This window comes from Myotis brandtii, unplaced genomic scaffold, assembly GCF_000412655.1.
Source record: "Myotis brandtii unplaced genomic scaffold, ASM41265v1 scaffold187, whole genome shotgun sequence".
In the NCBI taxonomy this organism is placed as follows: domain Eukaryota; kingdom Metazoa; phylum Chordata; class Mammalia; order Chiroptera; family Vespertilionidae; genus Myotis; species Myotis brandtii.
This window is the reverse complement of record NW_005356944.1, coordinates 5268794-5294319: the sequence shown is the minus strand read 5'-3', so window position 1 is coordinate 5294319 and position 25526 is coordinate 5268794. Positions and strand designations below refer to the sequence as shown.

At 52.5% G+C, this 25526-nt stretch overlaps 1 protein-coding gene across 1 annotated transcript in view; it reads right to left on the bottom strand.

Annotated features, from left to right (window-relative positions):
- Window positions 1–779: 779 nt before the first annotated feature.
- NAT10 (N-acetyltransferase 10 (GCN5-related)) overlaps window positions 780–25526 on the bottom strand; it is a 31060-nt gene continuing 6313 nt past the window's right edge. Inside the window, exons 5-28 of the mRNA XM_014538167.1 lie at window positions 24287–24348; window positions 22363–22477; window positions 22166–22273; window positions 21702–21835; window positions 20430–20523; window positions 20186–20284; window positions 16615–16751; window positions 13890–14014; window positions 13311–13461; window positions 12980–13076; window positions 12113–12229; window positions 11232–11333; window positions 11061–11135; window positions 10493–10609; window positions 9582–9715; window positions 9345–9393; window positions 7239–7335; window positions 7043–7153; window positions 6034–6206; window positions 5421–5540; window positions 4632–4730; window positions 4176–4249; window positions 3349–3432; window positions 780–1011 (exon numbers count right to left, since the gene is read on the bottom strand). Of these exons, the coding sequence (XP_014393653.1) occupies window positions 906–1011; window positions 3349–3432; window positions 4176–4249; window positions 4632–4730; window positions 5421–5540; window positions 6034–6206; window positions 7043–7153; window positions 7239–7335; window positions 9345–9393; window positions 9582–9715; window positions 10493–10609; window positions 11061–11135; window positions 11232–11333; window positions 12113–12229; window positions 12980–13076; window positions 13311–13461; window positions 13890–14014; window positions 16615–16751; window positions 20186–20284; window positions 20430–20523; window positions 21702–21835; window positions 22166–22273; window positions 22363–22477; window positions 24287–24348 (2580 nt within the window). The 3' untranslated portion in view covers window positions 780–905. The remainder of the gene's footprint in view (window positions 1012–3348; window positions 3433–4175; window positions 4250–4631; window positions 4731–5420; window positions 5541–6033; window positions 6207–7042; window positions 7154–7238; window positions 7336–9344; window positions 9394–9581; window positions 9716–10492; window positions 10610–11060; window positions 11136–11231; window positions 11334–12112; window positions 12230–12979; window positions 13077–13310; window positions 13462–13889; window positions 14015–16614; window positions 16752–20185; window positions 20285–20429; window positions 20524–21701; window positions 21836–22165; window positions 22274–22362; window positions 22478–24286; window positions 24349–25526) is intronic.

The following is a 25526-nucleotide window of genomic DNA, read 5'->3' as shown; positions in this document are numbered from 1 at the left end:
GCACCCCCAAAGCCTCCCGGCAGCCAAGACCCCCAGAACCAAAAGGGCCAGACGCACCTTCCCCCTGCGTGGAGCCAGTGAGTACCCACAGGCGGCAGCTTTCTAGATGTTATTTATTAAAAATAGATCCTCGGTCCCCCTCACCCTGGCTGGGGAAGCACTTTCCCAACGTATCTCCCCAAATGGATGAAGCAGTAAGTTTGGGGACTCGAAAGCCATAGCCATCCTGAGTCAGGAGGTCGGGCACTGGGCGGCCGCCTGCGGGAGCCAGGAGTGAAGGTGGCAGCAGCACACGGCCACCTGCAGGCTCCCACTGACCAGGCCAGGGGCCGGGACAAGTCCATGACGAGGCCCGCCCTCCACTGGCAGCCTCCGGGCATCACCACACAGCGCACTCAACACCTGAGGAGGGACAAGGGCCAGCATGGCTTCCACACAGGTGGGAAGGGAAAAAGCTGGACCCAACACAAAACATGAACTTATGGGAAAGGAAGGCCAGGATGGGAGGAGAGGCAGACCCCGGCAGGGCCAGAGGTTGGCCCCTGGCGAGGTCCGAGCCGACCCACGCGATAGCGAGTGCTTTCAGTCACGCCCACGCGCGCACCGAGTTCCAGGCTAGAGAAGCTATTTTTAATACATTTTTTTCCTCAGGACTACAAAGACATGATATATAAAATTTACATGTATGACTAACTCCTAAGTATGCTCAAGGAATACCAGATATAAATCGTCTTTCTCCTCTCATTTAAGAAACAGAGCATAATGAAACCCAGTCCCAGGCCGGCTGCGGGGCTGATGGGCCCGTGCTGCCTTCCACGGGGCCGAGGCCCAGTCCAGCCGGAGTCGGTTCAGAGAGTCAGGGTGTCTCCTTGCGAGTCAGCTGCTGAGGCCCAAGCTTCTTGCCACTATTTCTTCCGTTTCAGTTTCATGTCCTTTTTGTGCTTCGTATCTCTGTTCTTCAACTTTTTGTTCTGCTTGGGTTGTTTCACTTCCAATTTCCTTTTCTTGTCACTGGGGGGAAAGAACAGCAGTAAAGGAGAAAGAATGAAAGGTGCACAGACGGCTTTGCTGGGTCTGAAAACGGGTCCCATCACCTGAAACAGCGTGAGACCCAGGCAGACACAGATGTCCCTGCAGGCCTGTCAGCACGCCCGGCAGCGTGCTGGGCCCGGGGACAGCACAGCAACCCGGCCCCTGCCCTCACTGGGCTCTTGTGGGTGAAGGGACAAATCCACATCTTCTTCTTTTTTTTTTTTTTTTTAATTTTAGGGAGAGAGACATCAATGTGAGAGAAACATTGATCAGTTGCCTCCTGTACATTCCCTGACCAGGGATTGAGCCCACAACCTAGGTATGTGCCAATTGGGAATCAAACCCACATTAGGTGTATGGACGACGCTCCAACTAACTGAGCGCCCGGCCAGGGCAGAAATCCACGTCTTAGTATCAGAAGTCTGAGTTCTCTCAGAGTCCTGTACGCTCCCCTCTCCCAAGACCCCAAGAAAACTCTAAGGCATCGCCAGGGAGATTCCCTCCCACCACTCACCACTCAGGATCACCCTGGAAACCAGACACGTTGTCCCAGGGACCCTAACACAAAGCGTGAGCCTCTAGGCAAACCCTACACCACTTCCTGAGGGGCCGCTATTATTTTATTTTCCTAAACAAGAAGAAAGCCCTGACTCGGGTTACACATTTCATGGCCAGCGGGTTCCTCGAGGACAGATCAGCCCGGGTCACTTCTCCCTGCCCCTTAGGCTCGGGCACAAGTACCTCCCTATGCGGGAGGGTGAACAGTGCCCTCCAGGGCCAGTAACATCACCTGAATGAAGTGACCACTCAGGAAGGAAAGGGGAAGGAAAGCAAGGCCTCTAAGAATATATAGTGACAGAGGTCAGAGTTTTACCTCCAAAGCACAAATCTGCATGGACTCAGAGCCCTCAAGCACGGAGCTGCCGCCCGGGCTCCTCACCGGCAGGGACAGCCCAGCCAACAGCAGGAGCGGTCACACTCTGTAAGCGTGGACCAGCCTTTCCCGGGACATGCACGCCCCTGGCTGTTGGTGCCAGTCAAGGCCACAGCCATCGTGGGCCCTGCTGCATCTGCCACTCTGTCCAAACCGGAGACCAGCACACGCTGCACAGGCTCTGCGCCACCTCAGGGCACGTGGGAGTGAGCCCACACCGACCAGCTCCCTCGAGACCCGCGACGTACGGAGACGCAGAGCGAGCATCTAACTCCTGGGACCCACAGCTCCCAGTCACAGGACTTCCTCCTTCCACGTTTCCAAATAAACTCTTCAGGGGAACAGCCGGTAGCTGGCAATGCACGAACTCACCCCACACCAACCCCAAACAGCGGTGGGAGCCTCATCTCTAGAGGCCCCGGGCAGGGAGGACATGTTCTCTCCCACGGAAACTCCAACGAAGGTGCCAGCCAGAAACCGTGGTCACCCACAAACATAACCCTCGCCGAGACGCCACGTGGAACAGAGGTTTCCCAAGAGTGGTCCCGGGACACCTAGGCTGCCCAAGACCCTGCCAGGGGTGCCCAGGCCCAAGCTATGTTCATATAATGCTAATTCATTATGTGCCTTTTTCACTTCTATGCTCACACAACTGTTCAGTTTTCCAGAGGCTACAAGACATATGATAGCACAAAAGACTGCAGGATCGCCAGATAAATGCGAAGGTAAAATCATGCCACTTTAAAACCACCAAAAAATATGAGTCCAGTATTGGACCATTAATTCTAAATGAACAATTTTTTTTAAATTTCTCAGTAATTAAAATTTCTAGTATCGAAAATATAAATAGATAGCTCACAAGCCCTTTGGGATCCCTCAATAGCTTTTGTTATAAAGGGACTTTAAGACCCCAGACCTTGAGGCCAGCTGGCTGGGAGGAGAGCGAAGCAGGTATAGCCACGGGCTCCACGGTGGACAAGCCTGGCCCTGCGCTGGCCCTGCCCCTTACAGCTGTGAGCCTCCTGGGAAGTTACAATACACCTCCCGGCCTTGGTTACTTCATTGTCACAACAGTGATGGTGACAAACATCCACCCATGTTGTTCTGTGGGTGATGACGCTGCACCTAAGCCCACGGGAAGTGCTCAGTCCCTGGCAGCTCTGGGACTGTCCCCTCCGACTCCCCTGCCGTCCAGGGAACACGAGGGATGCTGAGGTCCAGGCCAGAAGACGGCGCTGCCTGGCCTGTAGCAGGTGCTACCAAAGCCGCCACCGCAGAGGAAAGAACTGTGACTTTTCTCTCAAAGTCTTTTCCAACCTCTCTCCTAACGAAAGTTACTAGAGAAAGAAGCCAGAAGGTGTCTGTCCAACGGGAGGCCCCACCTTTTCAGGCTGACGATCGAAGCATTCTGCCCAGCCTTGTTTAAGACCTCATTCCACTCTTCATCATCCCCACGGATTATGTATCTAAAAAAGAGAGAAAATATCAGAGCCGGATCAAAAGAAAAGGGGAATGCCTACAAGAAAACAGGACAGTGACAACATTCCTATCAGACACATCCTGCCCCAACACCAGGCCGAGCTGCATAAGCGTTCAGCAGCGGGGAGGCCAGCACGCGGGAGGCCCAAGACCTGAGCCAGGCCCACAGGACAGGCACTGCAGGGGGCAGAGGTCAGCGGCCCATCAGTGGGGCCACGACAGGACAGTCCTGCACTGGAGGCGGCACCCAACTCCTCCCTGACTCTGATTAACTACCCACCAAAGAAGCCTCCTGTCAGCCCACCACCTTCTTGCTCACTCCCACCTCCAAACGTGCCGCCAACCCTGGGACTGTGCCTCTCCCGCTCCACCTCGCCCACCTCGCCCACCTCTGGGGGATCTAGCAGTCCTGGCATGTCAAGGTTTTGATATTGCACAGCTGACGGCAGAGCCTGGAACCCTGCCCAGCGACCTCCTGGCCACCTCCCCATCTCCCGTGTCCAACAGCCACCATCAGCAATGACCCAGCAACTACAGGACTAAGGCCAGGGAGGCACAGCAAACAGTGAAGGAGGAGGTTTTTAGCTCTCAGTGCTTCTAAGGTGACCCCGTGAAACACAGCTTCCAGGGCCCCGGGGCCCGGGTGAGGAGCAGGAGACCTGCGGCAGGTTCTCCAGGCCCAGGAGCCAAAGCGCAGCCTTCGCTGCCCCCGGGCAGCAGAGGGCCTTACTGAGAGAGGTCCATGTCCTTCAGCTTCCCCACTTCCTTCTTGTGTTTCTCCTGGAATTCCTTTGCCGCTTCATCCTGCGGGCAAGGTCCAGAGACAGAGCAGGTCAGTTAAGCAGGGGACCAATCGCAGAATATCACCCCTATGAGCAGACACCTCCTACTCCTCCACGCAGGAGGCAGCCCTTACTAAATGTACATGAACGCACAGGGTGCATCTGAAAAGCCTACAAGGGCCAACGGCTCACAGCAGCAGCTGGCCTGCGTGCACACACACATCCTTCAGTGGGAGGCAGAGCATGCCCCTGTGTGCTCAGCACATCCAGGGCAGGGACACGCGGGGAGGGAAGGTCGCCCACACTCAAGATCAACACCACTGGGCACAGTCAGCGCCGCGGACTCCCGCTAAAGGGGACGGGGCTCCCCCTCGGCGCTCGCAAGGCCTTCGGCAGCGGCATACCAGGTCATCACTCAGGGTCTTCATCGTGGGCTCCATGACCACGTCCTTCACGGCCACCATCTGCTCCTCAATGGCCTTCTCCTGCACCTCGTTAAATAGCTGCAAAGACAACGGCCAGAAAGCAGAGATGAAGCAGCAGCAGGGACCCCGTCCTGAGCACAAGCTCGACATAGCTGAGGCAGCGTGTGTTCATGGCAAGAGTATAAAAACACAGACTGCAGATCCCCAGCTCCCAACAGTGGTCCCCCTGGAGAGAGCACAGCAGATAGGGCTGCAGCCCCATTTCTCCAGGGTGCGTGTATGCGTGTGCGTGTGTGCGTGTGAGCGCATGCGCCTGTGAGAGACGATCTGCAGCGTAAGGGTCCCGGGTTCGATTCCAGTCAAGGGCACATGCCTGGGTTGCAGGCTTGATCCCCAGTAGGGGGTGTGCAGGAGGCAGCCGATCAATGATTCTCTCTCATCATTGATGTTTCCATCTCTCTCTCCCTCTCCCTTCCTCTCTGAAGTCAATAAAAATATATACTTAAAAAAACAACAACAAAAAACACAGACTGCAGATCCCCAGCTCCTAGCAGTGGTCCCCCTGGAGAGAGCACAGCAGATAGGGCTGCAGCCCCATTTCTCCAGGGTGCGTGTATGCGTGTGCGTGTGTGCGTGTGAGCGCATGCGCCTGTGAGAGACGATCTGCAGCGTATGTGGCCAAATGTTAAGATCTAGTCATCTTGGGGCAGGGAGCAGGTTGTCACATTATTCCAAATGGACCACAACCCCGCCCTCCGCCAAGGGTACCTTCACGACTTTGCGGATGATCCGGTTGAAAAGCCCCATCAGCTGGCCGGCGGGCAGCTCGATCTCCTTTTCCAGCTGGTCCACGGACTTGTGCTGCAGGCCGACCCCCAGGAGGAGAGCCTGGAGGGTGGAAAGTCCTGGAGAGGCCCGCAGGGCAGGCCCTGCCCATCCAAGCACTGAGACAGGGCTGCTCTCTCTTGACCACAGTGATCAACCGCCACGGTCATTCTGGAATCTTCTCTTTCATCTCGTTACTGGAACTACTGAGAAGTGCTCCCTCTTCCTAAAATCCCCAAACTGACTTATCCTGAAAACAGCTACGCTGAGAAGTGTGGGTGCTCCCAGGACTCCGCTGAAGTAGAGAGCGAGTGAAGGCAACAGGGCACAAGGATGTGGGCTCAAACGCAGCTCCCCTTGCTAACTGCGTGGCCGGGCTCAGGACTCAACCTCAGAGCCCCAGTGTCCCCGCCTGCACCACAGGGAGATGAGACCACCTCTCACCCCCTATCAGAACCTCGAGGAGTTAAATGCACGAAGTTACGTCAAAACATTCGACCGGACATCCCGCACGTAAACTGCTCCAGACCCAGCACACGGGCAGCAGGTAACCTACCGACTGGGCAGCGGACAGGGCCAGGTCCCCCAGCTGGTTCAGGAAATACATCCGGGAGATGGCGGGGATCATGTCCATGATGAGGTGATAGTCGACCATGTTCCGTGAGTACATCTCCAGCCTCTTCAGGTCATAGGGCAGGAAGAGCGCCTCCAGCTCCTCCCGGCGCAGGGCTGCAGGGGCGAGAGCCAGGCGGGTCAGGGCCATCCCCGGGCACCCTAACGCTGCTCCTCTGCCGGCCTTCAGCCAGAGCAGATCGGGAGACCAGCCTCCGGGGAGTGCCTGCCCCCCGATGTAAGATACCGACCGCCCCAGGCAGCCCGACCCTTCCCTGGGCCACGCAGGGAGGGGACCACTGGCGTGGGCCTTTACGCGGAGCTCCATGCCAACACAGCAGGTCCAGGGAAGCTCGGGGCCCCAGGGTGAGAGGATCTAACATCCTGTCCCACTTGTCACTTCCCAGGACCCGCCTCACAGAAAGTGTCCAGCTCGAGGAGCAGGTTTGTCAAAATAGAATTGGCAAAACAACGTGCACACACATAGTTAGCAACAGAAAAGAAAAAAAAAAAGCCCACAGCTGTTAATGTGAGCCTTCCTATTTCCTGGTATTTTAAATATTCCAACAGAATTCATCATCCCCAGCACACGTCCCTGTGCTGGCCACAGAAGGCTGGCAGCACGTCCTTTCACAGCTCCACACCTGAGGACACAGCCTCGGCACCGAGCGAGTTACCTGGTGCACAGGATTTAAGTCGGGTTCCAGGACTCACTAGCTGAATAGCCTTATTTGACATCCCTGAAGTCAGATCTCACCCCCAAGTCCTGTTACGTAGACAGCTACCGTGGGTGACGGTGCCCAAGGCAGAGGAGGGCTGCTGAGCGGGAGGGGCAGCAGATGCAGGCCTAGAGCCGGTCCCTCCATTCCCAGGCCCTCCCTCTTCTGGGACCACAACATCCACCTCCTTCCACACAACCCACGACCAGCCCTGCGCCGTCCTGCCCAGCTCACCTGGCGGCGAGGGCTTCCCGATGTTCCTGTTCTGAATGATGTTCAGAGCCAGGGGAGGAGCGAAGGTGCTGAACTGGTAGGACAGCAGGGCTAGGAAGCGCCTGCGGAAATCTGTGGGGTGCAGCCACAGTCAGAGGTCCGGAAGCCCCCCCTTCACCCCACATCTGCCCGCCATCTCCCTTCCACTCAGGCGCACCTTTCCAAAAGGCCGCCAGCCAGGCCCCCTGCTCAGCCTCGCTCTCCTCAGCCAGCGTCTTCAGCATGACGCACGAGTGTTCTCCCGTCAGGTCATTCTGGAAAATACAGATTCCTAACTGGCACCAAGAACCCCCTCTGAACAGCCGTCGCTGTTAACGGGTAAGAACTCGGAGGGAAAGCATGGTGCTCCCACGGCCTTTCCCTCTTCCCCAGCGGGAGAAGTGCCCTCGCCTCCCATTCTCACGGGCATCATTTCCCACACTTCCCAGCAGACGCCATGGCAACGGAGCAGAGCTGCCCTGGACCACGGAGGTGAGCCACTTGCTCACATCAGGTAGATGATGAACGCAGAGTTACCACAGCTTAAACTCCACGTGACCCAGTCAACATGTTTTGGTGCCTTACAGCAAAACCTTTACGTGTGAAACCCTGAGTTTCCATGCTGGCAACCAGTTTGCAAAAGGAGGTCTCTTTAGGTGCTAAAACGGTGACCACAGGTTTTCCCTTTTTACTACAGAACAACAAAGCCCAGACCATAAAATATCTAACGGATCTCAACATCCGTGTAACAAAATCCAGCATCCAGTCACAAATGGCAGCACACAGCACAAGACCATGCTGAGGCCACACTGAGCTCAATGATCTGGGTTCCTTGTAGTCGACTCCAAGTGTTACCCCAGCCTCAACTTCTCAAAGGGGCACCACCCTAGCACGCTAGCTTTGCACCCTCCAAAATCAAGCCTCCAGCACCCCTTCCTCTTTGCCAATGACCTCCTCTCACTGAGAACACTGAAGCAACCAGAAAAGAACTTCCTCCTTCCCACCCAAGTCAACCAGCAGCCAGTCCTTCCGCACCCACACTCCCTGCCTTCCCCCTTGGGAAGGATGAGGTGGCCACCTCTCCTCCTCCCTCCCGGTCCTACCCCCCTCACCTCCTCAAGGCCTGTATTCCTGCAACCAGACTCTCCCTGTCCATTATCATTACTTGCGTGGTTTCTGCAGGATCACCCCCTGCAGCACACCGACATGTTCCAGAAGCTCCCACCTGATAGGCCCGCCTACCTGCCTCCCTCCAGCTGCCCTGTTTCTCTGCTCCCTTTTGCTGTGCGTGTGACGCATCTGCTCAGTCTGCTCCCTCACCGCCCATTCTCTCCGATCGCGCGGGTCCCTCACTCCAGTGAAGCTGCTCTCAGTGGGATCACTGATGCTGGGAGGTCCAACGGCCAATTGCTTTTCATCTTAACTGCTCTCTGAATAGCAAATGACTCCCCTTCTTGAAGCACTGGTTGACCTCGGCCTGTGACACCAAACCCCGACATTCTCCCCGGCTGTTCCTCATTCCTCAAACCAGTGGTTCACAACCTTCTGGCCCTTTAAATACCGTTCCTCATGTTGTGACCCAACCATAAAATTATTTTCGTTGCTACTTCATAACTGTAATGTTGCTACTGTTATGAATCGTAATGTAAATATCTGATATGCAGGATGGTCTTAGGCGACCCCTGTGAAAGGGTCGTTTGACCGCCAAAGGGGTCGCGACCCACAAGTTGAGAACCGCTGCCCTAAACACTGAGGACTCCAAGCACTCACCCTCTTGTCTCCACCTTCAGTCCCTACCTTCAGAGCTGTCATTCCTTATTCACTCACTGAACAGAAGCACCGACGGCCCTCCATATCCGCGGGCTCCTCACCTTCAGATTCAACCAACCACCCATCAAAAACACTCAGAAAAAAAGTTACACTGTCAGGGCCCTGGCTGGGTAGTTGAGTCACACACTCTCCCCTTCCATAATAACCTCTATGCTCTGTCATGAACTCTTCCCTAAAACTACTTTTATCTTTTTAAAGAAATCCAGGGAGGCCCCAGTTACAGGCTTCCAGAGCTCGCTGAGCAAGTGCAGGAGGGCCTCGGCTATGTCACAGGCAAGCAGAGCCCCAGCGCACCGGGGAGAGCAGTGCAGTGCCTGTCAGGGAGGACGGCTGCTCTGGTGGCCCTCAGGCGGGGGCACCTGCTCGGCACATGGGGGGCACAGGGCTCTGCAAGGACAGGCCTGTCCCCACTGTAACCACAAACCCACACCCCCTCTGCTAGGCGCCTACTCACCGGAGTCTGTCTCAGATAGACAGGAACGAACCCCGCCCGTTTCCAGAACCTGCAAAGACGCAAAGGGAGCAGGTCACTGTGCGCCCTCTGGGAGCAGCTGGCAGACCAAGCTGGGAAGAAGGGCCAGGAGGGCAGGGAGTCGACGCACATCAGACAAACACCCAGGCGCACAGTCCACAGAACCCTCATTCTCAGATACCAAGGGTGGGGCGGGGGACGAGACAGGCAAACCCTTACTTGAGGAGCCTGGGGGTCAAGCCATAGGACACACCCAGGTAATCCAGGCGCTCTGCAGGCCTCTCATTCAGTTTGAGGAGCAAGGGAGGCAGGTCCTTCCGGGGAGTGACGACCTCTTCCAACAAGCTGACGGCCTGGAGGAGGCAGGGGAGCCGCCCACCGGTCGAGGGGAGCAAGGTCAGTGACCTCCCCGAGCCTGCACTCCGGGCTCTAGACGGAGCAGGAACAGCAGGACAGGCTGCCTGGCTTGTTCCCAAGGTTCTCAAAATAGAGGAGCACCAGTGAGCCCAGGGCTCATCCTGAGTTCACCGACCCCCATAAGCGTGAACTGCTCAGCACGCAGAAGAGCCACGCGGCCTAGACATGCCAGCAGGTTCACAGACAGACAAGGTAGGTCCCGGAGGTGGGGCTGAAGGTCCAGGCCTGTCACTGGGAAGTGACACACCTCTGAGCCTGACCATAAATATAACTCCTGCCCCACACCCCCAACGGGCACATGTGAAATTCCAACGCGTGTGTGCAGAAAGCGGCCCAGCTCCGGGTTAATCACGCTCACCAAGAGGGGCAGATTCCAAGGCCGGGCCTAGGACTGAGACCCGGGAGGGGTGGTTTGAAGCTGAACCTGCATCAGCATCACCTGGGAGCTTGTTAAGACCACGTTACGGGGCCTCGCCCGAGCGTCTGACTCAGGAGGTCTGGGCAGGACTCTAGAATTTGCATTTTTAACAAGTTTCCAGCTGATGCTAATGGTGCTGATCTGAAGATCTCAACCGTTAGGCTCAAGCAAGCAGCAGCTCCTCCACAGCTCTGTGCCTGCTCCACGCACAGGCCCAGGCCACTCACTAGCCTCGATGGTGCTCCTGCAGACCCGGGAAGGCCTCCAGGAACCAGCTCAGCCCAGAGCTGCTTACCTCGCTGCTGACGGTGTGAATTTCTTGCGCCGTCTCAACGACCTTCTCCTCCAGACAAGGGAATCTGCCTTCGTAGTACATCTGCAGCAGCTGCAGAGCTCGGCTGCCGTAGCCCATCTGTGAGCAAGCACGGAGGGAAACGGCCAAGGAAGAGAGGTTCTAGTCCAGTGGTCGACAACCTTTCGGACCCCGCAGACCACTGGTTGGCGACCGCTGGCCTAAGCCCATCAAGAACAGCCCATTAGCCATCTGAGCGTGAGGAAGGCCGGCTGGGATTTCTGGCCCACAGATCAGCAAGCCCAAATCTGATGTCTCTCCAGCTAACTCCTCAGTGGGGATTTCTAAGAGAGGGGAGGTGATTACAAAAAGATCTGGTTCTCAGGTCCCCTGTACTCACAACAAAGGAAAAGCGAGCACATACAATCATCCTGTCCGCCCCCCGCCCCAGCCGACACACCCCACAGCACTGGTCTGCGTGCCCCTCGACCAGCTTCCCATTCACACAGCCACGTACGCCTGCCCTAACAAGCCCGCAGCACAGCTGCTGAGAGGAGGGAGGACACGTTACCCCTTGATAATCCGGGTGAACAGCAATGCGAACCACCCTTCCACCGGAAAGGCCACCGAAGTCTGGATCTTGGAACTGTGTGGGAGACACAAGCCAGCAACTTAGCGACACAACACACCCTCCGACAGGGCCGGCTTTGCTCACACCGAAGGGCCAGGGGGAGCGCATCACCTGTTCAGACACTGTCCAGGGAATCAGGTCTCCCGAAGCCTTCTTGCCTCGAGACAGGCTGTTCAAGATGGACTGGCGAGAAATCTCTCCCTCTAGGCACACCTGTGGGGGAAGCAGGGCAGTGCAGACAGGAAGTCCAGCCCCCAGCCCACAGTCCACTCACAGAACAGCATCAGCGTCCGCTGGTCTGGCCAGGCCAGCTGTTTCCACTCCAGGTCAGGCTTGACCCTGTAACTGGCTCATCCACTTCCAATGAAAGCTTCATCACTACACCCATGGGTGCCTGACACTCACTAACCAGAGTACTGACATCTGCCTGGTATGTGTGTGCACACACCCACCAAGACAGCTCACGCAGCTCTGCACAGAGAGTGCAAGTTCCCCGTGACTCGGGTATCTGCCAGGAGGACGGTCACACACAACATGGTACGTGCATATAATGAAATACAATGCAGCCTTTTAAAAGTCTACAAATTATAGATATTTGATACGCTGCAAGAAAAAAAAAGGCAGATTACCAAGCACTGTGATCCCATGTTTATGAAAAGGAAAAACGATATAGAAACGCATAAACACATGCCAGGCATTCAGAACACCGTTTTTCCCAATCTGCCTTCTAATTTTATAAGCGCCATGTACTGCTTTGTACTGAAGGAGGAACACAAACAAGTTCTGTCCTAGGAGGAGCCAGTGCCAACTGTCACCAGCCCATGAACCTCAGGGCCTTGGCTCTGTCCGTGGTACTTTCTTTCGATGCACCCTCATCGCTTGCCTCGATGCACCCAGCAAGCAACAGCTCCCACCGCGGTTACTGAGCCACTAACCCTCGACACCTAAGCGCTTCCCAAATTCAATGCCCCCAGGACGCCTCCGCTCTGTACCTGGATGACGGCCAGCACCTCGGGAAGGGCGTTCTGGGTGGGGGGCACCGGGGGCAGGAGGCAGAAGAGATGGTGAGCAGGCGCATCGGAGAGCATCTGGAGATCGTTGGGGGAGTTCTGTGGGCAAAACACAGGTCAGGGAGAACCGCTCCTCTGCGTGTCCTTTACTCGGGGTCAACAACCTTCCCCAAGCCAGTGACCGGCCAGACCCAGCACAGTGCCCTCCGCGTGTCTTGGGCAGCCAGCCCGAGACCCTTCGAAATGGCCCGAGTGGGACTCAGCCTCCAGTGTCTGCTGTCACCTTCCACGAGCGCTGAGGCTGCAGGGGGCGAAGAACTGCCTAGTTGGCACAGTCTGTTTCTCAGATGGGAAGGGAACTTCCTCCTGAGAGAGCCTGTCACCACTTCTAACACCAACTCTTCAGCCTTCCATGAAAGGGGGTTCATAGAAATGACACCTAGACCCTCAAAACACTTCCTTTCCAACGTGCCCCTTAGTTTGTATGGCATTCAAATATCCCGACTTCTCACTCACTGATCCTTAAAAATAGCCCAGGGGTACACAAGACTTGTCTCAGGTCAAACAGCACCAGCAGGTTCCAAGTGCTATGTCATCTGAGCCTGTCAGCTGAGCAGACGGACAAGAAACAGAAGCCCCTTCTGAAAAGGGCAATGCTTCCCACCTCCCCAGTTCAACAACAGTGGGCGATGCCACCCTCCAGCAAGGTCGCCGGCCCTTGCCAAGGTCAGGACAGTGAGGTCGGGTGGAATGGTCACCTGAGCACTCCACTGGGTAACAGAAGACGTGAAAAGCCAGGGGAGAGGGGACTGTCGGGGCTGAAGTTCACCCAGGGGCGGCTGCAGCTACCTTATAGTGAGAAGCCACGTAGAGGGCCATGAGCCGCTGCAGGAACACCTCGGAGGCCTTGTGGTAGCAGAAGAGGGTGTCTCTGTTCACATAGTAGCTGGGACTGGAGTTAAGCAACCAAAACAAAGCAAAGAGAGCCCCAAACCGGACATCCCACTTCCGAGGGTCACCTGGGAAGAGGAACCCCGTGTCCTGAGCAGAAACACGTTAGGGAAGGAAAGCAGGAAACAGAGTTCCTTAGAGCAGCAGCCCACGAAACGAAGGGCCGAAACCCGTGTGGTTCTTTCATCGCCCCCTCCCCTTTTCAGGGCAAAGGGCCCCGGGAGGATACAGCTCGCAGGCTTCCGGCAGGGGGCAGCCCGACACGATCCGAGTGATGTTGAGGCAGTCCAGGCACAGCAGGTCGTTCAGCCACTTCTCCACCGCGTCCCCAGGGGCGTATCGGATCGACTCCTGCAGGGAAACCTCATGCAGCGTTCGCGCTGCTCCCCGAAACACACACAGTGAGAAACAATTATTAAATACGCTTTGTCTAAAAGAGCGGGGCAAATGTTCTACTTTATCTTTGTCACAGCGCACCCACGCAAATATGGCTGGAGAATGTGAACTGAGTGGTTTTAAGCTTTTCTGGTGGATGTGCAGCTTTGCCATACACAGTCCCAAAGGCTCTCGCTAAGTCAATGCAGCCTCGCCCCGAGATGGGGACAAACACAGGCCCAGCCACCAGAAGGCCCGTGAGGCTCCCATCTGGTCATTGGCTGGCCACGCTATGGAGAAAAGCACCTCCAGCCTTGGGAAGTGAACCTGATTGTGGGAGGGTTTGGCACCACCCATGACGTCACGAGGGGAAGGGCCCAGTGAGAATGAAAAGGACTTGCTGTGCGCTGCAGGGCATTCGAGCTACAGGTACCTGAGGCCAGCCTGGCCGTGGTTGTGGTCTTGTTCTCAGCCGTGGTGCTGATCTGGCTCTGGGCACTCTGCTGCCGGAGCTGCTGGATTAGCTTGAGGGACAGTGACCGACCAGTGCCCTCGTAGCTAGAAGCAAAAGCAAAGGCCATCAGGCACAAGGTCCCAAATCCATTCTCCAGGGGGGGAACAAGAACCACTTTCCTCATCCTGCAGAAACAGCAGACTCCTGCTCCCCAAGGACGGCCCTGCTCACCTCTGAACTTCCCGGACAGCACAGGGCACCCAAGGAGGCAGGTGGCACAGGGCACCCAAGGAGGCAGGTGGCACAGTGGCTCTAGTCCTGGCACATCTACTTAGTACTCTGGGCAAGGAACTCAACCTCTGTTAGCCTCGTCCTCACAAGGGGACTATTCTACACACCACACAGGACGGTGCTATGGATTAAATAAGGACTGGAAAAGCTATGTGAGTAAAGCCTTTAGCATAATGAAACCAAAAGACTGTTAAATGGTCAATTACTCAGAGCTGCTGTTAAAACTAACAGCTTGAAGAAACGAACAGAGAACATCCAGTTTGGAAAATCAAGATTAAACAAACCCACTACCCAAGTAATTCTTCTAATTACTACTTTTACTTAAAAGGTGACATAAAACAACTTGAAGAAAATTGGGGGTGGGGGGAGAAATCATCTATAAACTGATCACAGAACCAGCACTTTTCAATCCTATTTCCTCCTTGCCTTTCGTTGCAAGCACAAGTGACCACAGAGTACAGACTGCTCAGCAGGCTTTCTTTCTTATTATTACATTTTGTAGTACTCATTATTATAATGCTTAGTACTGTGTATATACACACACTTCCTCTTACTCAAATACTACTTTTAAAGAATGATCAAGAAATTGGAATTGTGAAGTATTTTTTCACCCTCTCCACTCCACATAGCAAAACTTTCTTAAAAGAATTCCATTTACTAAAAACAAAAACAAGAATAAACACAACAAAACTAAAAACTTTTGTGTTTCAAAGGACAGTATAAAGAAAGTGACACACAAAAAAACAACAAACCCAGAATGGGAGAAAAATTCTGTCAATCATATATCTGATGAGGGACTTGTGTCTAGAATATATAAGAAACCCTTACAACTAATTAAAAAACACAGAATTAGAAATGAGCAGAGGACCTGAATAGCTATTTCTTCCAAGATATCCAATGGCCAATCAGCGCCTAAGCCGCCCCACATCGCCAGCCACAGGAAACGCACTGAAGACCCTATGGACACCTCTTCGCACTAGGTAGCTGTAATAAAAAGGACGTAGGACAGATGCTGGCTAGGATATGGACAAACTGGGACCTTCATACCCTGCTGGTGAGAGTGTAAAATGGTGCAGCTGCTTTGGAAAACAGTCTGGCAGTTCCTCAAATGGTTAAACAGAAAGTAACCCTTTCACTCAGTCACTCCACTCCTGAGGTAGATGCCCAGGAAAACTGAAAACATGTCCACACACAAAACCTGTACAGCAACGTTTAGAACAGCATTAGTCCTCACAGCCAAACGATAGAAACTGCCCGAGTGTCCATCAAAACAAAATGTTTATAAACACACAATGGAATATGATTTGGCCATAAAAAGGAATGAAATACTGATACAAACCACACGGATGAACCTTAAAAGCATTACGCTAAGTGAAAGAAGCCAGTCACAAAAGACCACAAATTGTAGGATGCCATTTATAAGCCATGTCCAGCACAGGCAAATCTACAGAGACAGAAAGTGGATTCGTGGTTCCCTAGGGCTGGGGGAGGGAAGGGGAGGGAGGGTTGGAGGTTGACAGCTATAGGGCATGGGGTTTCTTTCTGGGCTAATGAAAATATTCTAATTCTGACTGGTAATGATTGTACAACTCTGTGAATATACCAAAAAACAACTGAGTTATACACTTTAAATGGGTAAATTGTGTGGTATATTAATTATATCTCAACAAAGCTGTTATCAAAAAAAAAAGTCCACTTTATTTAAATATTTTCAGTGTCAGTAAAGCAGTCACAATAAATCTATAATAGAATTATCTTTGCAAGATGTGGCTGACATATCAAAATATTTCCAATATTAAAGTTATGTATTTACTGACCTGGAAAATTTCAGTTATGGAAAAAAGCAAATTAAAAACAACATGTAAACTATGTTTACGTTCTTGTTCAAACGCAAAGGTAAAATAAATGCACAGAAAATATACACCGAAATTCTAACAGACGCTATCTCTAGATGACCAGGTCACTGGCGATTTTTCTTGTTGCCTCCGTTTACCCTAAATTTTCTATAGCAAACATGAACTAAGTATTTCAAAATTAAAAAAAAATCTCCCGAGCCATTATAAGCCCGCTGGCTTACGCTAATTGTAGCTACTTTAACACCACGTTGTGCTATGACTCTAAGCTATAAGACATTGGTGTTGCCATCCATATACTAAAAACCTGATCAGGCCTACAGACAGGAGGAGACACTCGCACCCGAGTTCTTCAGACGTGTGCGGCCCCTTTCACGTCAGACCAGAGTGAGCTACTGCAGATTACTAAGAGGTCAGCTCCCACTCGCAGGAATCCTAGGAGACTGAAGCAGCCCCAAAGACTGGCGTCGGGAACAGACTTACCCACCCGGGCCACATTCGTTACGGGCCACTGCAAGAACCTACAACGAGAGCGATGGCTGCACCCCAAGGTGCCTTACCCGTTGATGGTGGATGCCATGAAAACAAGGTAGGGGCCCAGGAGGCTTTTCACCAGGGGGAGGGGGATGGCAGCAGCTTCATCAATCACAACAAGTTCAGCCTGGCCCAGTTTCACGGCGTCTGCGGGATGTATATACTGGGGAAAGACACGTTTGTATCATTAGCCTGGCCACCTCGTGTCGCAGCGGTGGTCCCTGGTGAGGCATCATGAAGGCCTCTCTTTCCTCTCTCCCCCTTCCCACTCTTTTCTTTCGTTCCTCGTTCCCTCATTTCCTTGGCCAGGCAAAAATGTACTGGGCTTGGAATCAGACATCTGGGTTCAAACAGTTCAACGCCCAACTGTGTGACCCCAGATGGGCTACTTACTCACAGGCAGCCTGATTCCTCCCCTGCAAAATGGAGGCGATACCTAGCTGATGGCTGCTGGAGAGGAAGATCAGGTAAATCTGTGCGAGTCCCTGCCCGGTGCCTGGCCTAGTGCGGTAGGTGGTGCCTCCCTTTCCTGTCTCTTCTGTCTTCTCATGCCTCCCCCAAGCCTCTCTCTGGCCAGTGAGCCAGAGGCACAGCTCGGCCCTAGCGGTGGCCAATGGGAGGATGTTGATTTCTCAAGCACCCACTATGTGCTGGGTGCCGTGCACCAGGCTGACACCATCATCATAAAGGCCACATCTCCTTGCACTAATGGGATACTTCTAAGACTTATCCCCGTCTTAACACACACACACATTCACACGTTTATTTATATAATTAGCTTGGCCACCTAATGCCACAAACTTGCCATAAGCTTGACATCCTTCCTTCAGTCTTATCAGGGCTTCCTGCTATTTTTAGTTTGCAAACGGGCATGAGGAGAGAAACCTGCATAACCAATTAACATAAACAAAGGCAGTCGGCAGCACTGGCGATCAGGGCAATGCTGAAGGCAACAGAGATCCCATTCCACACGCACAGGTAAACTTAAACAGCTTTAACATCCAGTGTTTGTGAGGACTTGGGGAAACAAAAACTAAAAAAAAAAAAATCCTGGTGCCCCAGCTGGTTTGGCTCAGTGGATAGAGCGTCGCCTTGCAGACTAAAGGGTCCCGGGTTCGATTCCCATCAAGGGCACATGCCCAGGGGTTTGCAGGCTCGATCCCCAGTGGGTGGCATGCAGGAGGCAGCCAACCAATGATTCTCTCTCATCATTGATGTTTCTCTCTCTGCCTCTCCCTTTCTCTCTGAAATCAATAAAAAAATATTTTTTTAAAAAGCCTGGTGTGAAGGTAAATTTAAAGAAGAATTTAGCAAAATCCAAGAAAGCTGGAAAGCTACATATCCCCTAAAACCCAACAATTCCACTTGTAGAAACATAAATAAACTGCAGTGTATACACACAGTGCTTAACATCAACCAGACCTACAAGCTTCGATCTGGACAAATCTTAAAAACAAATGTTGAGTAAAAAAAGGCAAGCTGAAAAAGGACAAGTATAGCATGTTACCATTTATGGATACATAATTATGTAGTAAAGTATAAACACATGAATTGAAAGGAAACACACCAATCTCAGAATAGAGTCACTATGGGGCGAGACAGAAGGGAATGGGAGGGGGAGGGGTACAAGAGGGACATCAACTATGTCTGTGATGTTTTAGATCTTTAAAACAAAAATATAAATGGCTTTTAAAATATGAAACAAACACAGCAAACAGGAAAACGCCAACATTTCTTAAGCCGGATTGCCGGGCATCTGAGTGTTATGTTGGTCTCCGTGTTTTTCTGTACGTCTGAGGTATTTCATTACAAGTAACATTCTGTAACTGCTTGGCTCCAAGTTGACGGGTCAGGGAGGCAGTGACCCCACTCATTTCTAATAGCAGGATACACATCCCCAACAGGGCCCCATGTCTTGGATTCTTAAAGGCAGAAAGCAGTCCCCTAGAGGAGGCATAGCAGACTTTAATCTAATATTCTTTGTGGGTTGGTTTTTTGTTTTTTTGCCTTTTGGTGTGTTTTTGTTTTTTGTGGTTTTTTCCCCAATTTCCAGCACAAAGGAGGAGGCCTCACAGGGATGTAAATGGAGCCTCATAAAGTTAGGTCACCAATTCTGTTTAAACTCCAGTCTGGAGACAAAGGTCTCTGGTAACGCAAGAGGGTCTGTGATTAAAAATCCAAGGACCGGCAAGGGCTGAGCCAGGGCATTTCAGGGAGAGGTTTTCCTTCTTTGGTTTGTGTGTTTTTCTTCAGTTTTAACAGGGCTCTGCATTTTCATTGCCTGCAGCCCATCCTCCACCCCAACATCAGTCTTTCCTCCTCTCAGCTGAGGGAATCAGGCAAAATGGGAAGAAATGTACAGAATGAGAGATTCTATAAAGAGACCTTCTAAGAAAAAATTAAGATCCTTAGGTAAAAGGCAGAAACACTTAACATCATTTATAATCTGGACTCTGATAAAAAGGCACGCCAGCCAGCTGGTCTGGCTCAGTGGATAGAGCACTGGCCTGCGGACTGAAGGGTCCCTGCCCAAGGGCATATGCCTGGGTTGCGGGCTCGATCCCCAGTAGGGGGCGTGAAGGAGGCAGCCAATCAATGATTCTCTCTCATCATTGATGTTTCTATCTCCCTCTCCCTTCCTCTCTAAAATCAATAAAATATATTTTTTTAAAAAGGCATGCCTCCTTCATGGGCATAGCTCCCTAACAGGCAGAAAGGTCAAGGGCATAAACTGCCAAGTTTGCCTGCCTGCTTCCCACCCACCCAACCCCAGCGATAACCAAAGAGCCTCCTCCACCAGGGGCCTGTGGGCCTCCATCCCTTCTGCAAGCCAGTCACACTGATGCTTCTCTACGATTTAACAAAACTCCGGCCTCCGGACAAGTGCCGACCATTCAGGCTTGCAAAGCCCTGGAGGTTTATAGAGCTTTCAGTGAAACAGTTTAAAAGGGAAAATAGGCCACTCACTAAGACTCAGAGTCCATATTTGCAAAGTTCTTTTTCTTTGAAATGGTGAGGTTGCTGTTCTAGCTACTGATGCACCATTTCAAAATCTGCTGTAACGAAGCAAAATCAGAACTGTTGTCAGAACAACTGTACTTCTTTCAGCAGATCAGCATCTCCATCCCACTCACTCAATTTTCATGGCTCAAACTGCAACTTTCCAATCTGGCTACATACATGTTAGTTCACTGGTTCTCAACCTTGACTGCACATTAGACTCACCTGGGAATCTTTTTAAAATCCTGATTTCTGGGCCTCATCCTCCGGAAATTCTGTTTCTTTGTTATGGGGTGGGGCCACAACATTAGTAACAAAGAAACAAAATTTCCGGAGGATGAGGCCCAGAAATCAGGATTTTAAAAAGATTCCCAGGTGATTCTAATGTGCAGCCAAGGTTGAGAACCACTGTTAGTTTGTTTGAATGTTTTTCTTTAGAAGAGGCTAAAAATCTGCAACAGGTTTATCCTAAAACAACAACCATCTAAAAGACATGCGATTACACAGGACATAAAGTGACTACACCAGAAAACACCTTGGAGCCACTGAAAACCAGCAGGGCACTCCCCACACAGCAGAGTTGGGAACGAGCCTCACCTGAACGGTCTGCCTGTGTTCTCGGAATACGTTCACTCTGATCACTGCTTTGTTGAATTCGGGATTTAAAGACTGAATAATCTCATAATCCAGATGCTCCTGATGGGGAAGAGTGAAACCAACGACAAGCGTCAGGAACAAGCTTTAGAAATGGAACCGTAAGAAAGCAAGCACGCATTCTAAAGACTCCCCTGGATTTAAACTCAGCACTCAACCAAAATTAATGCTTATCCTGACTTCCTACCTGATATTGTAGCGCGTCAAATCCTTTAAATACAAACTCAAACAGAGTGTGGAGGTTATCAGGGCTTGGGGAGGTAACAAAGATATTGGAGTACCTAGTGAACAAAAGAAGAAGGCATTTAAGTAATGAGGAAATCTAGGAACTGTTTGGGGAACTTAAGAAAAAAAGAACACATTTTTGTTTGCCCAAGTCACACAGGTAATAATCAAACAATGATGGAGATGGGGGGTGGGAGGTGGGGGGTGGCCGGGGAAGGAGAATCAGGAGGAAAAGTAAAGCAACTCCGGACACGAGGATTTTTTCCTCCCAAACGAAGGAAACCACTAACAGTCTGAAGGTAGCATGTCCTGCAATTAGCTACCGCCACGTGAAAACGCACTAAGAGGCGCTGTGCGGACAATCCCTCAGAGTGCAACCCCTCCCGGTCCTGTGCCCTGGGATGAGAGGGACGGCACCACACTGACCACTAGCTGTGCTGAGAGCGTTGCAAACTGGGAGGCCAGAGAGCTGCACTGGCACTGGGGCCGAGGCCGCAGCACACCGGAGGGTGTCCTGTGGCTGGACAGGTGCTAACAACTAAGGGGCCGACTGGTACCCTGGGAGCAGCAAGAGGAACAAAGGACTCAGAGTTGGGAGCTGAGTTCAGCCCAGGGCTGCTGGCTCTGACTTGCTCAGGATCTTGGCAGCCACTGGGACGTTATTCCATCTATACAACGCTCAGAGCGACTGGGAGCACCACGGAAGATGGTGCGTTCGGAGAACACCGTCTCCTAGGTCCACTGCTGATGTCTGTGAAGCTGGAAGCAGGTACTCTGCTGGCAGCTGCATGAACCTCCCACTCAGGGCAAAAGACAGAAGTAACATCGCAGGCAAGGCAGCTCCTCAGAAGCAAACAAGATCCTCTATTGATCAAAATCATTAAAATGTCAAACCTGTACTTTCCTCAGTCAGCAAAGCTGGTCATACACATTCTCATGTCCTGGGGATTTTAAAGTTTCTCAGCAGCATCTCTTTGTTTTAGTGTTTGTTCAACTTTAAAGTGACCACAGAGGCCCTGGAGTGTGTCTGTGCCTGCCTGCACATGTGTGTTTGCACCTCTGAGAGTCGGGGAATGTGCTGCTGTTTCTAGACAGGAGCCCAACCCCCAGAGAAATCACCAGGAGCCTGCTCAGCCCCAGAACAGCCTCCCAGCCTCCCTCCCTACCTAATCCGCACACACACTGCTCCCCCGGAGCCCAGAGTTCCTAAAGATGGGGACTCGGGCGCCCTTACCCAAAAGCCACTGCCCCAGCAATAGCCAGTCCCAGGGCTGCCGATTTCCCCCTCCCTCGGGCAGCCGTGAGTGCCACGGTACTCCTCAGGGTCTTTTCAGAGATCCCCTCGATGAATTTCAGGACAGCTTTGGCCTGTGGAAAGACACACATTAGGTGAGCTCTGAGAAAGGCGGAGTTCCAGCCATCAACCCCCAGCCCCTGGAGAATCAGGCTGATGCCAAGGCCAGATAAAAGGGGGCAGTTCTCACAGGCCTGAACTGTTCCTGGGGGGCCGGGGGCAGAGTAACCCTGGACTTCTGTTGTGAACCCAGACAAGACGGAACAGCCCTGCTGAGTCTGAGCAAGAGAAAGCGCCTTCCCCAGGGAGGAGCCAGGCCTTGACTTGGCGTGTTGCTTTCTGCACGTTACAGTTACCTTCTGTGCTAATTATTCTGGGACAGGGAACGTCTGGATGCCACGCACCTGGTCTAGGGTCCTGCAGCAGTCCACCAACACGCCCACAGGCTGCGTGTCCTGCAAGCTCTCCTTCAGCTCCTTCAGCTCCAGATCAGAAGGACCGAGACTCTCATCCTACCAGAGGAGAGAAGGTTTGCCGCTGCCCCAGGAGAGTTCGACAGACAAGGCGGCCTCCCCAGATTCTCGGACCCTGGCCTACTCACCGGGGCCTGGGGAGGGAGGGCCTCAATGCTGGCCGCGTGGGAGGAGATGGGCAGGATGTTGAGCTGGTCATCAATGACGAGACACTTCTTACAGGAGGCCAGAGAGAGAATAAACCTGAGGAGCAAAACCACCACAGTGAGGTGCTGGGGGGAGAGGACAATGTCTACACAGCAAAGTGTGGCTAATCATTTGGCCCCACGATCTGAGAAAGTCAAAACCCAGTCAGAGAGCAATGGGAAGAGAGCTCCTCTCCAGGACACCTGAACATACTTCTTTTTTTTTATTTCTTAATTGATTTTCGGAGAGGGAGAGAGATAAACATCGACCAGCTGCCCCTGCATGCCCCTGGGGATTGAGCCTGCAACCTGGCCATGTACTTGGCTGGAAATCAACCGACAACCCTTCGGCCCAACCAACCGAGCCACACCAGCCAGGGCCTGAACACGCTTCCTGCAGCAGAGAAAGCCGAGAACTCTCGAGACTGCTTACAAGCATTCCTCTGTGCACAGCCGCCACCGTTCCCTGTGCCATTTGCCCCTTCCCACATCCCCTCACCCTTTAGCACTATGGTGTCCCAGGGCTCCCTTATATGGGGACCTCCAAACCCACCGCCATGTGCTCACCGCTCACAGAGAAACATGCACAAATGGATTTACCTGCTGTCACAGGAGGAAAAAATAAAGAGAAGGGAAGACAGGAAGCTCCCTTAAGAAACAGAACTAAACATTCCTGCGTGTAGGAAAACATGTGCTTGGCTATGAAACTGAAACTTCTCCCACAAACACAAGAAAAAGGCCGCACGCCCTACTTTCACAGGCTTCGGGGGAGCACAGCATAACTTCCTGTCCTACTCCTAGGAGTCAGATTCAGGAGGCCCCAGGGTTCATCGAGGCCAGGCCAGGATTTCTCAACCTCAGCACTACCGACATTTTAGACCAGATCATTCTTTGTTGCTCTGCGGCTTTTAAGCTGTTTAGCAGCATCCCTGGCCTCTACCCTCTAGATGCCAGTAGCACCTCTACCACACCCACCTCCCCCAAGACATGACAATCAAAATGGCTCCAGGCGTTGCCAAATCCCCCGGGCAAAACGGCTTTGGGAACTACTGCTTGGTTGAGAACTACTGCTCGGGGCCACCGTTTCTCAAGGTGTTTCCCGGGCTGCTAACTGGTGTTCCCTGTAAAAGGGCCCTGTGGCCAAATAAACGTGGGAAAGCATCTGTAAGCGTCCGTTAAACAGGTCCCTGCTGCTGCAAGACTTTCCGAGGCTACAACAGGCTAATATGACTCTTCATAAAGGAGAAGCAGTGTGAGCATTCCCCAGACATACTGGGCCACAAAACCCTTTTGTCAGCAGGTCCCTCTCAAAACACCAGTGTTCGCCCTGGCTGGTTTGGCTCAGTCGATAGAGCCTCGGCCTGTGGACTCAAGGGTCTCGGGTTCGATTCTGGTCAAGGGCACATGCCCCGGTTGCAGGCTCGATCTCCAGTAGGGGGCGTGCAGGAGGCAGCCAATCAGTGATTCTCTCTCATCATTGATGTTTCTAACTCTCCCTCTCCCTTCCTCTCTGAAATCAATAAAATTTTTAAAAAAACACTGGTGTTCTGCAAAACGCATTTCGGGAAACAGTGACCCAGACAAATCACCCCTTTGACAGATGAGTTAGCTAAGAGCTGGAGAGGGGGAGAGGGACTTGGTGAGGGCCGGGAGCGAGACAGAATCCAGGCCTCCTGGCCCAGCTTTGCACTCGCTTGCACTGCTTTCCATTAGTTTCACAGCTGCTGCTGTCCAAAGTCTCACCATTTGGGCTCCGGTACCACCTCCCCTCAGACAGAAGCCCAACTCTCAGTTGGGTCCAAGATACAACATCCCTCCCACGGTGGCTCCCCACAATAGAGGCCTGAGAAATATGCGTCAGACCTACCTCTCATTAAATCTTCCCACCACGTCCTGATGAGCCTCCGTCCTGTATCTTGAATGCACGTCCTAGGAGAAAACATCCATTAACAAAGGCATCCACAGAGGCCAAGGCGCAGGGTCCACACGGGAAGAAGCTCCATCGAGCAGCCCTGGGGAAAAGGAGGCGCCAGCGATGCTGCTGGAAACCAAACCCACTTCTCCATAGCCCGCTGCGCTCAACTGGCCAAAGCTCTCTGCTGGAACTGGGATCAGACACCAAGCGCCATGTTCCTTATTCCAACAAACTGCCCCTCACCTCATCTCTGATTCTGTCCACATTTTATCCAGCATCAAAAAATGTATCCATTTGTTCACTAAAAATACATACGAACAATGCCAGCCATGGCCAGACATGCTGGGCACACACTAGTGTTTAGTAAAGCATGACCTCTGTTCTCCTGGAGCTTACAGCCCCATGATTGGAGGGAGAGAAATGTGCAAACAGATACAAGTTTTGGCAAACGCTACAAATGAGCAAACGGGGTGCAATGATAGCAAAAGGGGGCGGGGGATACTACTTAATGGGGTAGTAAGGGAAGGGCCTCTGAGGTGATAAGCAGGCAGCCAAGTAAGTGGGCACAGAGTCACTTGTTCATTCACAAATATTTAATGAGTGCTTACTACAGACCAGGCACTCTTCCAGGAAGAAAACCAGGGAGAAAATATAAGAAGGCCCTGCTCTTATGCAGTTTAAAGACTAGCCCAGGAGCTGTAACATGCTTTAAAGACAAAGAATGCAGGTTAAAGGAGTGATTAACAAAACCCCCTATTCTCAACAGGGTGTGAGAAGTGACCACACTGAGGAGGTGATATTTGAGCAGGGACCTGAAGGAGTGAGGAAGTGAGCCATGCAGACATCGCCTGGGAACAGCATGTGCAAAGGCCTGGAGGTGAGAGTGTGCTGGGCATGTCTGAGGACTTTCAAAGCGGCCAGAGGGGCTATAGTGACAAGTAAGGGAGGAGGAGAGGTGACAGGAAGCAGGTACTAAGATTTGCGCAAAGTCCATTTCACCGGATGAATGCAGCTCACAAAACCCTGAGGCCAATCCTAACACCATTTCCGAACAGCTGGGCAGTGGACAGGACTCCAAACCTGCTGCTCGGAACACCCACGTGGCATCCAATGAGACGTATCCCCCCTCCTGACCACGTCCTCTGCTTTGGGAGTAAACTACCCCTCCCAGAGTCAAAGTGCTTGTTAACAG